The sequence below is a fragment of the Rhipicephalus microplus genome, chromosome 3, assembly GCF_043290135.1.
Source record: "Rhipicephalus microplus isolate Deutch F79 chromosome 3, USDA_Rmic, whole genome shotgun sequence".
Classification (NCBI taxonomy): Eukaryota; Metazoa; Arthropoda; class Arachnida; order Ixodida; family Ixodidae; genus Rhipicephalus; species Rhipicephalus microplus.
The window spans coordinates 170,924,499-170,940,543 of NC_134702.1; the positions used below are offsets into that span (position 1 = coordinate 170,924,499).

General features: G+C 45.6%; 1 protein-coding gene across 2 annotated transcripts; it reads right to left on the minus strand.

Moving 5' to 3' along the window:
• Positions 1-2,749: 2,749 nt before the first annotated feature.
• On the minus strand, positions 2,750-15,686 carry LOC119167532 (uncharacterized). 2 transcript variants are annotated; one of them, XM_075890511.1, is made up of 3 exons: positions 15,345-15,686; positions 8,996-9,215; positions 2,750-5,088 (listed from the first exon to the last, which is right to left on the minus strand). In XM_075890511.1, the coding sequence occupies exons 1-3, from the start codon at positions 15,396-15,398 to the stop codon at positions 4,097-4,099; spliced, it is 1,266 nt and encodes a 421-aa protein (XP_075746626.1). In that variant the 5' UTR covers positions 15,399-15,686; the 3' UTR covers positions 2,750-4,096. The 2 variants fall into 2 exon arrangements, with proteins under 2 accessions (XP_075746626.1, XP_037274920.2); XM_037419023.2 differs by having other exon boundaries at positions 8,996-9,218; positions 15,345-15,685.
• Positions 15,687-16,045: the final 359 nt, after the last annotated feature.

Consider the following 16,045-nt stretch of genomic DNA (forward strand, 5'->3'; position numbering starts at 1 on the left):
TTTGCTGCCGCAATCCTGTGCACGCACACAGAAGTGGCCAGTGGCTCCAAAAAGACGTTTGCGACTGCTTCGACTGCCTGGCGTGAATGGCGGGCGATGTTTTCTTCCTCTCTTATCCACTAGTGGCTAGAATGTAGAAGTGTGATGAACGCGCCGGCTCCCGCGTGGCGCATGTGTTTTCTGAACGCCGCTACAGCTGGTGTGCATGCAGGCCCATTATTGTACTCCAGCTGCAGCAAACTGGATTAACGCTACTTGAAGACCTTTTCACAGAAGACTCCATGGGCACTGCATACTCCCTTTAATATGCGTGAACCCCCAAGAATGCACTGCCGAGACATTTGCACTCCCGTGGTACAGTACAGAAAGGAGGTGTTGCTCCGTTCCTTTGAAAAAGTCACCTTTTCACAGACGGCTCCCTGGGCGCCTGCATAATTCTCTCTGGGCTGCGCTAATTAAATAGCCGTGACCCCCCAAAAATGCACTTTGTAGGCTGTGACGTCAGCCTCTGTACTCCCGCGCGCAGCCCAGCTTGGCGGCGTTTTTTTTTTTTTTTTCTCCTGTGAAAGTTGACCGCTGGTGCCGGATCGTGTGCCGGCTGTATCCTCGCTTTGTGCGCTTTGTAGGGAGGCGCATATACCTTCTGTGTACAGAAGAGGTAGATTTCCTTGCGTGTGGTTAAGGTTGTTCGAAGTTGCTAGGATATGCCAGTCTTTCAGTAGATGCCATCTTCGATGATTCGTTTCGGTGGCGAGGACTACAGTTTGAGAAAAGTTTGCCCTGCAGCCTGCGTCCTCGGAATGCGCCGCTGAGTTTTTCCGCTTAGGGGTTTCGTTCCCTGGCAAATTTACGCACGTCGTGTTGGTGTTGCCGTTGCTGTCGAACTGTTTACCTTCACAGAAGTAGACGCGCTTTTCGTAGGAACCCTAAGCCGACACGTGCGGTCCGCACAGACGGATAACTTCTCCAGCGGCAATGCACAAGGAAAGCATCTGGAATCAATAAAGGAGCTGCTACGGTTTGAAAGACGAAAAAAAAAAAGACTCGAAGGAACGCGAGGGCGAAGTGCAAAGCTGTACAAATAGGGCAGGTGCGCGTGCGGGGGAGGGAGCGCCGAGGTGTTCTAGTAAAAGGGTAGGCTTGAAGAAAGGAAGAAGAGGGAAGCAATGCCAGGAAAGTTTCAGTTTAACTTTGGCAGCTGGTGGTCGCTGTGAAGGCGTGTAAATATTTTAGTATCACCCGAAAAGTTATAGCATCAAAAAAATTTCGGGGGGGGGGGGGGTCAGAACCCCCTCGACCCCCCCTCCCCCCCCTAGTTACGGGCCTGGTCTTTCGTCCCGACGAAAGCGCTGCAAGCAAACAGAGAGGGATGACAGGGGCAGAGAGAATACGTCACGTGTGCCTCATGAACTTGCACTTTTTTTATTCAAATGCACTGCTTTTTCAGTGTGATATATAGTGTGATCCAGCGCGCACGCGTGGATAAGTCGCGGCCTCCCACGGCGACCTCTGTAATGACCAAGCGCGCCATGTTCAAATCAGCCAATGGCCGATAGATGGGCGTTCTTCGTAAGAGTGATTTTTTTTAGCACCTTTTGCCATTCGTCAAGAGAAAGCAATTTTTAGCTGACTTTCAGAATTTATTGTGAATCCCAGGCCACGTTCTGCGCTATAATATTTGGCTCGCGTGTTGTCGGGAGCCTCTCCTACCGATCGGCAGCGTTCTGCGACCATGCTCAAAAAGTGTTGCTGAGCCCCTCTAATATTTCTGTACACTCAATTACGCAAAGATTACATTTTTTTTACTCTTGTTGGTCCTTGTTTCTCATGTGTTGGTCTTACTACTATTCTGATTCATAGTTATGGAGATCCTTTCTCTTATTTTTTTACACATTATAATTAGCGAATCTAGCTCTTTAAGAACTTTTTTACTATTGCTCTTTTCTACAACAGATTTATTCTACCTTCCTTTGCAAGTTGCCCAAATGAGCGTCATTCTTATTCTCCAATCACACCTTCATTGTCACCTCTCCGCACTCCCTGTTACCCGTCCACTTCTCTAGAAGAGCAGAGACGAGAAAATTTTTGTTACTGACTTTTTAAGCTTCAATTAGTAGCTTTGTCTCATGATCCAGATATACCGTAGATACTATAACTTATCATGTAATTACCATAGTATCATTGATAATCATTGATTTCAGTGTCTTTTACAATAGCTCTTAAGCCCACCTTAAACCATGATAATCTAACACCTCATCGCAATCACATGTGCCAAGATTGTCACGAGGTAGCGCCTTTAAAATAGGGGCCTCGCATGGGTGGGCGACGTGATGAGTATCAGTTGTAGCGTATCAGTGTAGCGCAGTTGTTGCGACGTGATGAGTCAGGGTGTAGCGCAGCAGGCACATTCTATTGGCAAAATTTCTGTGACACATCCCCTAGCCAAGAACCCATCGTACTATAGTTAGTTACAGCTTCAGAAGTCAGCGGCATTTCCTCCTCGAAGGCAGATGCAGACCAATGGGCGCAAAATCAAGACCAATGTCACGAGAGGACGACCGTAGTCGCTGAGGTGATCGGCTACTGCACTTCGGTCCTCTGGGTGATGTTTGCCATACACGGAGTTAGTTGGGCACCCGCAGCAGCTCTGCAGATGCTCAACTAAATGTGTGTGTCATAAGCTTGCCTCAGAAAAAAAAACAATTAAAAAAGTACCAAGACAAGTGGGTCTCTGCCGAACTCATTTGCATTGAAAGTATCGACTCTATTTATTATGTGAAGCCAACGTGAGGAATAAGCAGTATGATGGCTAAGGATGATTTATTCCATGCAAAACACAACATCCATCCGCACTGCTCATAATTTTGCTCACGTCCATTGATTTTTGCATTCAACCGGGCACGCATACAAAACCCACGCACACGCTGTTCATGCTCCACATGTCCAGTCACCAGTAAGATGTCCGTCTTGCCCATGTCACCATGAACATCAGACAAGCCGTACAGTCTGTACTTAGATAGACATTAATTGCGTGTGCACTCCGACCTGGAAGCTTTTGTAAACGATTTTTGGGAGTTTTTGTGACCAAGCCACAGATTGTTGCGGTACTTGAAACACCAGCGGCGTAAGCAACACACCACTGTCTAATGACATGCTGGCACGTTTATGCATTTGAGATCGTGACTCCCATTTATCGCACCATGAGGAGCACACGACAAATCATTCGATGTGACGTGGTGAAGACACATGACTTGAGACAAACTAACCCAAACAACTGAAGTTATAGTACACTATAGCCGAAGTGAAGCCATTGCCAGGCATCACCGTCAGTGAGCATCATGATAATACTGCGACCGTCGACATTATCTTTATCCTAACCCATGGGACATGGCTCCAGGTCCTGCTGAAGGCGTTAAACTACTGTCGATGTCACAAGGTGCTGAATGCTTCATTGAGCCTGAGTACGCTGTTCACCTTCAAAATAAAATAACGTCCATTTAACGGACATAATTTGGCCTTCACCAAAAAAACTTATGCATATCAAGCTATCATAGGAAGGCGGCATCTCGGACTTGAAATTTTATATTATTATTCATTTAAAAGAATACTAAGGGGAAACAATTAATAATGATAAGCTCTACACTGAGAACTCCAGTGTCAAAAGTTGCATCTTCATAAGTTCATTCTTAAAAGAGAAAATCAAAGCTGAGATGTCATTTTTAAATTTCCGTCGAAATTGCACGTGATGCCACTGGTTTCAAGATTTGTTTTGCATATTTTCGCAACACTGGCTCAAGGAATTTTTCTGAAACTCTCTATTTTAGGTACTTACATGTACTTCCTTTTTATTGATTAGGAATGATGTAAGACTTAGAAGATGGCATCAAAATTTATGATGTCAAGACGTTTCGTGAGGAAATTTCAAAGTGAGGTTTCTACCTGCGTTTCTTTCTCACATGCTTACTTGTTTACCAAACCTTGCATCGTGGTAAAACTGGCGTTTTTGGAATTGTGGAAATGTACTACACTATATTATACAAAAAAAATATTTTTTTTCTCTTTAGTGCCTTTTTAAAAGAAGCTAGGCTCGTCAAATTTATAATATATTCATTGCATGACGACAGGACAGATGCTTCGTGAGGTGGCCTTTTTGTGCAAAAGATGCACCGCAGTGACTACAGGGGAAGGGACGTTCTCCAGTGTGGGTGCGGATATGTACAATGAGGTTACTTTTTCGGAAAAATGATGCAGTGCAGTAGTCACAAGAAAAGGGACGCTCTCCCGTGTGACGGCGCATGTGCTCCACGAGTTCACCTTTAGAAAGAAAGGACGCATCGCAGTGAACACAAGGAAAGGGACGCTTTCCTGTGTGCTTGCTGATGTGTCTCACCAGTTGGTTTCTCTGCACAAAAGATGCATTGCAGTGCTCACACGAGAAAGGGCGCTCCCCAGAGTGAAGGCGCATGTGCCGATTGAAGTGGGATTTCAAGGCAAACGATGCACTGCAAAGGACGCAGGAAAAGGGACGCTCTCCAGTATGAGAGCGCATGTGTTCAAGGAGGGCGTACTTCCGCGGAAAGGATGCATTGCAGTGAACGCAGTAAAAGGGACGCTTTTCAGTGTGAGAGCGCATGTGTTCATAAAGCGAGTACTTCCGTGAAAAGGATGCATTGCAGTGGACACAGGTGAAAGAACACCCTGCTGTGTGAATGGCCATGTGCCTAACAAGGTTACTTTTCATCACAAACGATGCATCACAGTGTACACAGAAAAAGAGTCGCTCTTTCGAGTGTGTCCGAAAGTGTTTCATGAGGTCGTTTTTCTGCAAAAAGGATGCATTGCAGTGAACGCAGGAGAAGGGAAGCTTTCCTGCGTGTGTGTGCAAGTGAATCATTAGATTGGAGGCCTGAGTGAATGCAGCAGGACACAAGTGGCACTGGAAGGGGAGCTCGCCCTTGTGTTTCCTAAGGTGGGCGTTCATAGTTGACTTGGTCATGCTCACATAGGTGCATTTCTGGCACGAATGGAGTTGGACTCGTATAGACGCCATTGGAGAAGGCTGCCTCAGGGCCACAAAGGACAATGAACCTGCAAAGCAATCGAGAAAATACACAGCCCATGTAAAGTGCAATCCAGAATGGAATCGAACTAAACAGCAGGCCATTAACAAGCGTTGCTGCACACTTAAGTGACATAGATGATCACCTTTTCCCACCCAAAACCAAAGCTACATTTATGGCAATCGAGTATGCCATCGCAGCAAATCTCTTATGGCAATTTCCATCATGCTGCAGATCAATTCTGTGCTTATAGAGGTGTTGCAGTGCTTTTGGAACATTGCCACAAAACGCTTCAGGTCAGTAGTCGAGGCTCATAAAAACATGTGAGGCCGAACATTATTCTGAAGCACGCAACCCAGAATTAACAATTATACATTAAACTCATCCGGAAATCACTCATTCCTCTCTCGACAAATGATGCCATAATCCAAAATGGCCGCACCACGAAAACATCCACAACCTTTTTCTTCATTTGAACATTGTGGGCTGTATAGTTACCTCGGCCACCCAGGGATGCCACGAGGTGCCCCCCCTCAACGTGAAAGTACATAAGTTGCGCGTTTCAATAAGAAAAAAATGTAAGACAATGCTTAAAGTCGTGAAGTGCGCTGGCGAACAGACGTAGCTTATCACCCTTTGTCATCTTCCCGCGCGTGGTTTTCAGCTCACTCGCTGGTACAAATTAGTAGACAAATCGCTCATAGCAAGCAACATATCCCTGTAACTCAGCTCGTATTTGACGAATTTAAAACAATTCTTCTGCAGCCTATTTAGGAGGCAATAAGATCTTCTAATAAAATCGTTATATGATTACTTGGTAAGCTCTTGCTCAGTGCCTCTCAAACAAAGAAACACCAGCTACTGAAAAAATATTCTAGTTTAGATGCCATTTCTTAAAGTACGTGACAATAAACACTAACCCATAAATTGCCCATTGTAGCCTTTTTTTTTGCATAGAAGTATTATTATAACACTACACATCACTAAAAACCAGTACATGTACCAATACATTGAATTATATGAAACAAAATGAAAGAAAGAAGTTAATACGAAGCAAACTGGAAAATGTTAAGACAGTAAGAACATTCACATGTGTCAGAAAGCCACGTCTGCTTTGGTGATCATCATAACTACGAGGACATGTATGCACATTAAACAAGGAAGTGCTTCTTTATATTACTAGTGTAGTTTGCACATTTCCTACCAATGTGCACTTCAATAAAAGCAACAGATATTGTTTCTGTCAGACGGCCACACACATGGGAAAATATTTCCCTTTATTACTACAATACATCACTCACCATGCTTAGTTGAGATGATCGCTATACAACACAAACTAGCTAGGAAGGCTGTCTTCAGGTATACATACTCAAACAGTAATGAAATTTGGGATACACTATTCTAAAGGATATACTCAAGCCGGAGCACTAAGTGGATTTTTAAGCACGACTTGACAGGAAGGGCCAAAGGCAATACGATTGATAAAATTGAGAAAAGTATAACATTTGATAAAGTAAGATGATTTTGCCACCTTTAGGTGACCTTACCAAAAAATTATTTCTGGCTAAATGGCACTGCAACGAGAGAATAGATAAAGTAAATCTTGATTGTGGTTTACACAAAATCTCTGGATGAATATTCTAAGAAGCTTCATAGGGTGTCAGCCCACTTTAGTTACACATAAAACTAAGGAAACGTGTTCAGTTGAGCACTCAAAACCTGAACACTTGTGAAATCAGGTTATGGATCAGCCCTTAGGTGATGAGCCCTGTCATGCAAGATAAGAAACAAACTAGAGAAAAAAATGCACATCACACAGCATGCAATGATAGTAAAAATAATAGGACTAACAATGAGATGTCAGAGGATGGCAGAATGGGTCAGAAGGCAAACAGGCGTATCAAGTATCCCAATTGGCATCACACAATTGAAATGGATCAGGGCTGGCCACGTAAAGCATAGGACTAATAAGTGCGATGGGAATCGCAGTCGAAGCAGGCAGAGAGATGAAATGACAAAATTGAGAAGTTTGCAGGAATAAAATAGATGCAGCTCACATGGGACAGGGTAAACTGCAGATCATTTGCTGAGAATAATGATGATGATAAATAATTCGTAAGTATTTACAGCGGCGATTCTGAATGCATGTAAAGCGTATTTGTAGGGCAACACGTGGCATGACGTCATGCCTGCCACACGCTCGAGCACACCGGTGGCTCGACGCGATTCTGACACCCAAAAATGCCTTGGGAGACATGGCTTTTCCTTTAAAATCTCAACAGCAGGCAGATGTATCATGGAACAAATATTGAAGATAAGCTGGACAGGTGTCAGCTTCCCATCTCGTCAAAGTAAACGTGCACGTGCAGCATACAACGCGAACTTCGCAGAAACAAGGAGTGCACAGAAGGCCCACAGGCCGATCATAAACTACACATTACTTGCGTTAGGTTGGATTTAAACGATATCATATACTAGTTTCGTGACACAGGAACTGCCGGATAGCAAATGCTAGAGCCATAAGGAGCCGTAAGATAGGGCTGAAAGCTAATTTGCAGAAAACGAAAGTAATGTACAACAATCTCGGAAGAGGACAGCACTTTGAAATAGGTAATAGTGCAGCTTGAAGTTGTAAAAGGCTGCGTATACTTAGGACAGGTAATAACTGCGGAGCCGAACCACGAGTCAATGGGTGGAGCACATTCGGCAAGCACTCAAATCATGACTGGTAGATTGCTACTATCCCTCAGGAGGAAGGTATATAACAGGTGCATCTTACCGGTACTTACCTGCAGAAGAGAAACCTGGAGGCTTACAAAGAGAATCCAGCTTAATTTGAGGACGACGCAGCGAGCAATGGAAAGAAAAATGATAGGTGTAACCTTAAGAGACAAGTACAGAGCAGAGTGGATCAGGGAACAAACTGGGGTTAAGGATATCATTGTTGAAATGAAGAAGAGAAAATGGACATGGGCCGGGCATGTAGCGCGTAGACAGGATAACCGCTGGTAATCGAAGGTAACTGACTGGTTTCCCAAAGAAGGCAAGCGGGTTAGGGGGAGACAGAAAGTTAGGTGGGCCGATGAGATTAAAAAGTTTGCAGGTATAAAGTGGCAGCAGCAAGCACAGGATCGAGTTGACTGGCGGATTATGGGAGAGGCCTTTTTCCTGCATTGGACATAGTCAGGCCGATGATGATGATATGGTTACACACGTGGGAAACTGAAGTGAGGGGGAGGACTGACATAAGGATGGCAAGGAGGTGAGAGAGCGGGTATGTACCAAGCAGCTCGTAATTTGTAGCACGCACAGTTGACAGGGGCACAAGGAAGAGAGAAGATGACTTAGTGTTTCCTTTTTGTGCATCCCTATCAATTGTGCTCAGTAAAAATTTTACCTCAAACACTGACCAACTCGCCATACAATCAGTTATACTACCAAGCATCTCCTAGTGTGCCATAGTAGTGCATAAAATAGCACAGCAATGGTGTTGGTGAGAAAGTTAGGGTGGGAGGAATGATAAGGAAAAGAGGAGAGAATAAAGATGGCCGAGTTTAGTATATTGCTTAGTACGAAGATGGGAAAGAAAGTGAGGGTGCTGGTTGGAGAGTGAGGAGAACAAAATGAAGGGGTGAGGATAAACCACAAGCAGCATAGCTATGTAGAACAAGGGAGTGTGAAAAAGAAATGAGGATAAAGAGGAGTCAAATGAGAGAAAGAAGGAGAGATGTCAATACAGAAAGACATGAAGATAGATGACAGTAAGAAGTAGAAAAGAAATCAAGAGAGATGACAGTAAGAAGAAGGTCAAGGAAGAACTCTATCTGTGTTTGCCAAGAAGTGGTGCTTACTTGCCAGCTTCACTGCTTACTCGTAATTCACAGGCTTGGAAGTGGGCTTAACATTTTTATCTCACAGTAAATGAGGAGCCATACCTGAAGAAACAGCTCGAGGCTCTGTTTGCGTAGCACTTGTTGATAAAATTTTCCTTTCAACAGCTTGTGATGCTTCGTGGCGGGTTTTTAGTCGCATTTGAACAGATTTATCTGCGACATAGCCTGGCTCACATGCTGGCTCCGGTGATGTTTCTGCAGCCTTTCCCGACTCGTGATGCAGACCTGGTGCTGCTTCATGAGCTGGCTTTGCTGCGAAGGCCTTCTGAAAAAATGAATCAACTTGTGTTGCAGCAAGTGACAACGCTTCGGCTAACGCCCAGAAAGGAAATGAAAGACCTCATAAATTATCTGTTTCACTACATTGACTTGGCAATTTTCTGCCAGCATAACTAAGGATCCCCGAGTAGGAACTCGGGGATCCTTAACATTGTGAGCAGCAGGAGTAGTAAGGAAAGCCAAGCTAGTTGGTATGCACCCATTTTGGCATAACAATACAGGGACTCAGGCCAGAAAGGCAATACAGGCCCTAACTTTAAACCGACGCTCATTTTCAGAAAGACGACATATAAACATGCATCTGGTCACGCACAATGAATCCATCCGACAGCAGAAGATAATCTGCACTTCCTTTTCCCCATCTATAACCCTGAAACCAGCAAACCTAGTTTCTTATCCAACAAGGCTATAGACAGGTGGCTTATGCAAAAAGCTTTGGTTAACTCTCTAGCTATTCGATCGCCATTTGGAATATCATGGTTGTGTCATCACAACAAGTGACACATTGGCACTCAATGCAAATAATGGGACAGCCGAATACATGGTCCACATTTGAAGGAAAAATAATGTTCACGAAGTCGAACATTTACCCAAGGTCCCAATGTGTTCCAACATGTACGTGTCGCATGGTACTGGCCATATATATACAACTTCCCTCTTGTTGCTTTTAATAAATTGAATGATTTATAGCACATGACTCATTGTCCATTCAAGTTACTACTTTCTTTGCTATAGATAAGATCAACAGTAGGGCAGACACATAGGTTAAGTTTGGTTTTCATGGAATATAATACTTTCACCTATTTTCTGCCAATACTTTTTAGGCGACGCGAGTTGCCATGGACAAACGACACTATTAGCTGGGACTGTTACGGCCTTTCGCAAATGAAAACTTAGCCAGCTGATTCTCTCAATTTGGTCTTTGAGATTAATGTTGGAACACTCATATGATAAAGTGTTGGTTCAAGTTGAAAGTTACATTAAAGGCCAACTCTGGCGATTTTTCGAGGTCAGTGGATCTCAATGAAATTCACTGGGTACGTTCATTTGCACGTTCGTGCCATTCATGCCAAATAGCAGGCTGAGTTTCACAGACTCTTTTCAAATGAATTTTATAGCTTGCCTCGAAACGTTCACCTCGCTTGCCAGAATAAATGGCAACATTGTGTGTGTGACGTTGAGTATTGCCTCGCGGAAGTGACGAACTGATGTGCCACTGCAGTGTCTGCTTGTCTGCTATGGATTGTGTGGGTTTGGCTGGCACTTCCTTGGTTGAGAGTGCAATTTCCTTTTCCGTGTTGGTGGGCATGCGATAGGCGCCAAGTGGTATTGCGTTGTAAGCCACACACGATTCACCATATATTCACCATAACAGCGTAAACATTTTAGTCAATAGCCGCTGACATGTAATGCCATCTGGCGGGCATTGTGTGCAATCAGGCAGGTTCTGGCAGCGTCAGGCAAACCTTTACGTCACACGTAGAAGCGCACTCGGTTGAATTTCAGTATTGGGGTTTTTCGATAATTAAAAATCATTTTTTAGTTTTTGAGCGTTTCAGTTATCGGGCGCGTGAGAAGAGTGTCTAAGGAATAAAAAAGCACCATTATCCTGACATGGTAAAAAAATTGCTGGAGTTGGCCTTTTAAGGGGAAAGCAAGCTTGGATTCATTACACTAGAAAAGTGACCATCAGTTTCAAAAGCAATGATGAAAAAACGTCCTGTAACCCGAATTTACGGTTTGATGACGTCACCATAATCACAAATTGCCGAAACTTGTGATGTAATCACCCCGTTTTTCTGAAAATTATCGCATGGGCCATGATGTGCTGATTACGCACACAGTGCCCAATGAGGAGTTGTGCACGAAGTTTGCAGTGCTTCCAATCAAAATCAAGATAAGCACAGAAAACTTCTTTCATCTTTTATTTAGTGGGAAGGAGGGGCTTGAAAGCAGGCATAGATCCAGCTATTAATTTTAGGGTTGGGTGATTGCTTGAAGTGAAACCGGCGAGGGGGAGTCCTGACTTATTTTTGTGGTTACTATTATCACAAAAACACAATAAGACTGTAGATACTCTGAATTTGTTCCACTCATTTGTCCTGACATGACAGACACTGATGGGGTGCTGGCACAGGCTTTGTAATGCGGTTGCCCATTGTGATGGTTAAGGACGTTCGTCACTATGCTTGTCGATAGCGGACGAAAAAGGATTAACATCAACAATTGATGCGAACAAAAGAAGCTTTATATTGCACACTAGAGAGGAAATGGCAGGTGAAAATAAAACTATATATACAACCCTACACGCCAAGCATCACGCCACCTGCACGAGAGTCAGACCTCTATGTGCGGAGAGCTCGCGGCTACGCTTACTCAAGTGTCAAGCGCGTATAGTTCTCGGTTCGCAAACATAAACCGCTGCCTCACAGTTTGGGTCCCCGTCGTCCCGACATGATGCGGTCGTCGACGTGCGCGAGGGCAAAGGTGGCACGGCTGGAACGGCAGACGGTGCACGGATACGCTACCGTGTGCAGCGCCGTTGAGTCGGACGTCGCGGCCAACGCAGCAGTCAGGGTCGCAACTCCGGAGGTCCAGGATCAGGCCACGGCTCACGAGGACCACACCCGGTAGGTCTCGCACACGAACCTGCTCCCGGCCACTGCACCCAGGCAGGAACCGTTCTGCAGGCCCCGTCTTTGGACCTTGTACAGGCCGACGGACTCGACCCCGAACAGGCACATCGGAGCTCGACCTGGCCGACACGTACAAGTCCCACGTCCGGCTCAGGAACGCTGCCAGGAACTCGTACTCTCGAGCAGCGCACCCCTTCGTCTGCCTTCGTGGTCCTCCGTGCACACGCCCGCGTCTCGCCGGCAGAACGTCTCGCTCGTCCCTTGCCGATGTGCGACACTCTGGTGACACCGGCGCTTGATGGCATGGGTGCGACTACTGAGCAGTCAACCCGCATCGGAGACGCAATGCTCCATGCGGGGAATGGCTAGCCCGTCCAGCGAAGAGCGTGCGCCGAGACGCGATGCTCGACGCAACCGTGACCATTAGCCAGGCTACGTTCATCGCTGTGTTGAACGGCTGACCGCGGAGACGCCTCGCCAAGATCCGCGATGCCCTCGGCAAGGAAGAGAACAGCAGGCCAGGCCGCGCCCGGAGATGCAGTACTCGTGCCGGCAATGCCGCCCCAGCTGATAGTTGGACGACAGTAGCGTGGACAGCCGCGTTCCCTGGCCGGAACCTGGATCGCCTACGTCCGACGCTTCGGCCCGCTGTCTCCCGTCTGCCACTGCTCCGGCTCGTTCCCAGCCACACAGCCTACTGCCACGTAATGGTCGCACGTGGCCCAATCGTGGCACGCCACCTCTATGGGCCATCACTGGTCATCAGCTGATTGGCGCACAGTTGCCTCGTAATCGCACGTGCCTTCTCTTCTTCTTCATTTTTTGTTGTCGCCTTCGTGCCAACTGCCCTCCGCTAGTCTTTTTCAGTTCTGGTTTGACGTTCCTCGGCGTCTTTAAGTCCTTTCCTTACACCCATACCACCTCCACCCCTCTGGTTCAAAACTAGTTTAAAAAAAAATGTAATGAGTGGAAGGTCATGTGTACTCGAATAGATGCTCCTCTTTGCACAAATGTTTTTCAAAGCCGTACATATTTGGATCATCACGCAAGTAACCCTTCAATGCAAAATATTTACATTGGCATAACCAAGGGATACCTTTTGTACTATATCTATGTCGTTAGCATAGCATGGAGTGATGAAAAAGAGGCCTCACTTGTGGGCAACAAGCTATTTACCTGATAAGCTGCCACATTGAGCACTTGTAGTTACTCTTGCTGGGCTGTACAGACAGAGGGAGGAGGGCTACCGAGTTACGCACCTTTGTTCTGTGCACAGGCCCAAATGCGTCGAGTTGGTCTTTGGCCCGTAAGGAATAATAGCATTTTATTTCGTAAGTTGTAATGAGAATTCTTGCTAGTCTGTTGTTTAAAACTTTATTTTTTTTTTTCATACACTTGCTATAAGAGAAGCTGCATCTTTTTTTGGGGCGCCGTGAGGGATTGTCACGGATTACGGGCTGCTGCTGTGGGCGATGAACTGAGACATGACTCTGTTAACAAGACCCTTTTAATAAACACTCACCGCACAAAAAATACATAGAAATGCACAAAACAGCTAGTAATAATTTCGAACTAAGCAACCACCTATAAACACACCCCCATACTGAATACTAAACTTTGTCCGGCAACTTTATATAGCCTTAGGGCTCCTCATCGACTTTAATTGTTCTCCCAGCAGACCCGCTTCTTATCACTGTCCCGACCCATCATGTCGGATACCTGTTGAAGTTCTCGGAACTCTTGACGAAAGTCATCGTCATTGCCGCTGCCAACGCGGTCGCCCGTAGTCGTCGTCTTACATTGTTGCTGACGTGGCAGATGTCTCGGTAATTGGGCCTAGTGGCCTCTGGCGATACCCGGTGCTGCAAGGCGACGTGGCCACCTTGGGACCGTCTTCGGCGGCTTGCTTCGAAGGGGGCTTGGGCTAGGAATGTCGGCGGTCGCTGAGCGCGGCAGCTGCATCCCGAGCAGCCTTCCTCGCAGCAAGTCAACGTCTCCGCCCACTTCCCAGGAACGCCCGCATCACAAGTTGTCGAGTTGTAGTCCCGACACTCTGCCACCAGTGCACTTGCTGGCAAAGCGACCTTCTCCTTGCAAGTACACCTCGACAATGCCAGCTCGTCACTGCTCACGCCCCGATCATACGCCTCGGGCCTCACTGTACGATGCGTGCGTTCGTGCAGTACCGATCGTCGTCTATAGTTGGTTGTCTTCTTTTTTTTTTCTCCTTCTGAAGGGTGACTGCTCATGACAGGGATGTTGAAACATTGGTTTACATTCATCATAAACAGCCTATTCCATACAGTCTCTATCCCTTGTCTTTGGTCCGTGTTGGTCAGCACAGTTTAAAAGAAAGCACTAGCAGAGTATGGTGGCTTTGAAACGAGCCATGATGCACATATGGGCAAACTTATTTGCTATAGTATGTGGTGTGGAGGTGATGTGTGGTGACTGAGCCAACCAACGTATGCAGATAGTCCACAGATTTCAGCTTGCAAATCTCCTGATCACAGCACTGTTGTATTCCCCAATTTCACCACTGGTAACAGCCTGTAGCAGATAACTCTTTTATACTTTCCGATTCTAGAAAATACTGGCTTCAAGCTCTGTCTTTGACAATAATGGTCAAAGTATTTTGACCGATCGAAAATTCAAAGTAGAGAAAAATTTATTTGTTAACCCAATGATGTCATCCGAACTTCTAAAGTTTCCCATTACTGTTCAACAGTACCTCAGCTCAAAGCAAGGTCACTGACCGATGCACGTTGCAAGAGCGGAACCCTTCCCTCCGCCTTACTAGCTCGCCTAATGCACATGCTGTGCTACCCATACTTTATCCAGGGACTAATCAAGTGTTTCCTTCGAATTTTGTTAGAAAATTTCGATCTATGGCTGCAGCTAAGCATGCTAGCTCACGGCTTTATAATTTTTTGTTTATAAATTAAGATACTTAAACATAATCAGTTTCATCATAAACTGCACTGTTGCAGCGAATTTACGTTATTGATCACAAAAGTTCTGCCGGTAGAAAATTCCAGAGGTATATTTTATGAACAGCATTAGAAATCCGTTGTGTGCCAACATTTTATTTTCAGTTTTGTAAGTGACGGCTGTAAGATACGAATCATGCACTGCCTTCCTCTGTGCGCACGAGAGCTTCGCACGTCACCCACCTGGCATGCAGCATAATATTCAACATTTGACATCTTGAATATTTCCGTCTCATCGAGAATGCTGCTCGAGGTGCCTGCGATTCGTACCATTTGTAAACGTAGACAGACCGCACCACATCTAGCTTCGGTCAGCAGATCTAACCATCATTCCCGGTCTACGCCTTCGCTATAACTCTGATAGTAGTCACTGCCACAAAAATGTTTCGAGCGGAAAACAGTGGTTTCGGAAAGCTTCAAATTGCTTCACTTTCTGGCAGCGATAGCCTGAGCAGCTATTCTGCGAAGTTGTGAAACACTGCTTACATCGTTTCGTCCAGCGGCGCTCGTACAGCCATACGCAGAGCAAAAGGCCAGCATGATGATACTATGAAACCAAGCTCTCCTTCCGGCAGCTCTTCCTCGAAGCGAAAACCATAAACGTGACGTGGGTGCGCTGATTATTTAGATTAAGAAGGAACCCTGACACGTAAAACCTCAGCACAGTGATGATGCGAGCGACCATGCCGTGTCTCTTTCAGGGCGGCTCAGCGTAAACGAACATACACCGATAGCACCGATAGACAGCGATTCGTGTATCGCCTTCCTCCGTGGAGTATCGTGGGCGCCGCCATCGTGGCTTTAAAACACACGAAAAACAAAAAAAACTTCACCATAAAACGCACAAAGGCCACCACCGGTCATCTATGGCAGCGCTGCCTACGTAGGGGTGGGGGTCTTTGTACTTGGCCTTTAAAATCGGCAATTTGGTGCTTGTTACTAATTTCAGAGGATGCCTTGTATTGAAAAAGTTGCTTTTTGAATGACAACGTCACTTACGTAGGGTTACCTATAATTATGTTTACGCTTTTTTGAAAAAAATTTACATTATTTTTGTTGCATATAGATAGGCTCCGAAAACATAAAAACGTATTTGAAGACACCCCCTAGTTAAGTAGCGCCATCATTATAGTTCCGACGACGGCCGCTTTTTAAGTGACCGCCAATAATTCGGCAGGCAAGAGAAA

Coding starts and splice junctions, on each gene's coding strand:
- LOC119167532 (XM_037419023.2), bottom strand. CDS start 15,398: ATGCTGGCCTTTTGCTCTGCGTATGGCTGTACGAGCGCCGCTGGACGA. Junction 9,219..15,344: donor GCGCCGCTGGACGAAACGAT/GTAAGCAGTGTT, acceptor TCATTTTTTCAG/AAGGCCTTCGCAGCAAAGCC. Junction 5,089..8,995: donor GCCTCGAGCTGTTTCTTCAG/GTATGGCTCCTC, acceptor ATTGCTTTGCAG/GTTCATTGTCCTTTGTGGCC.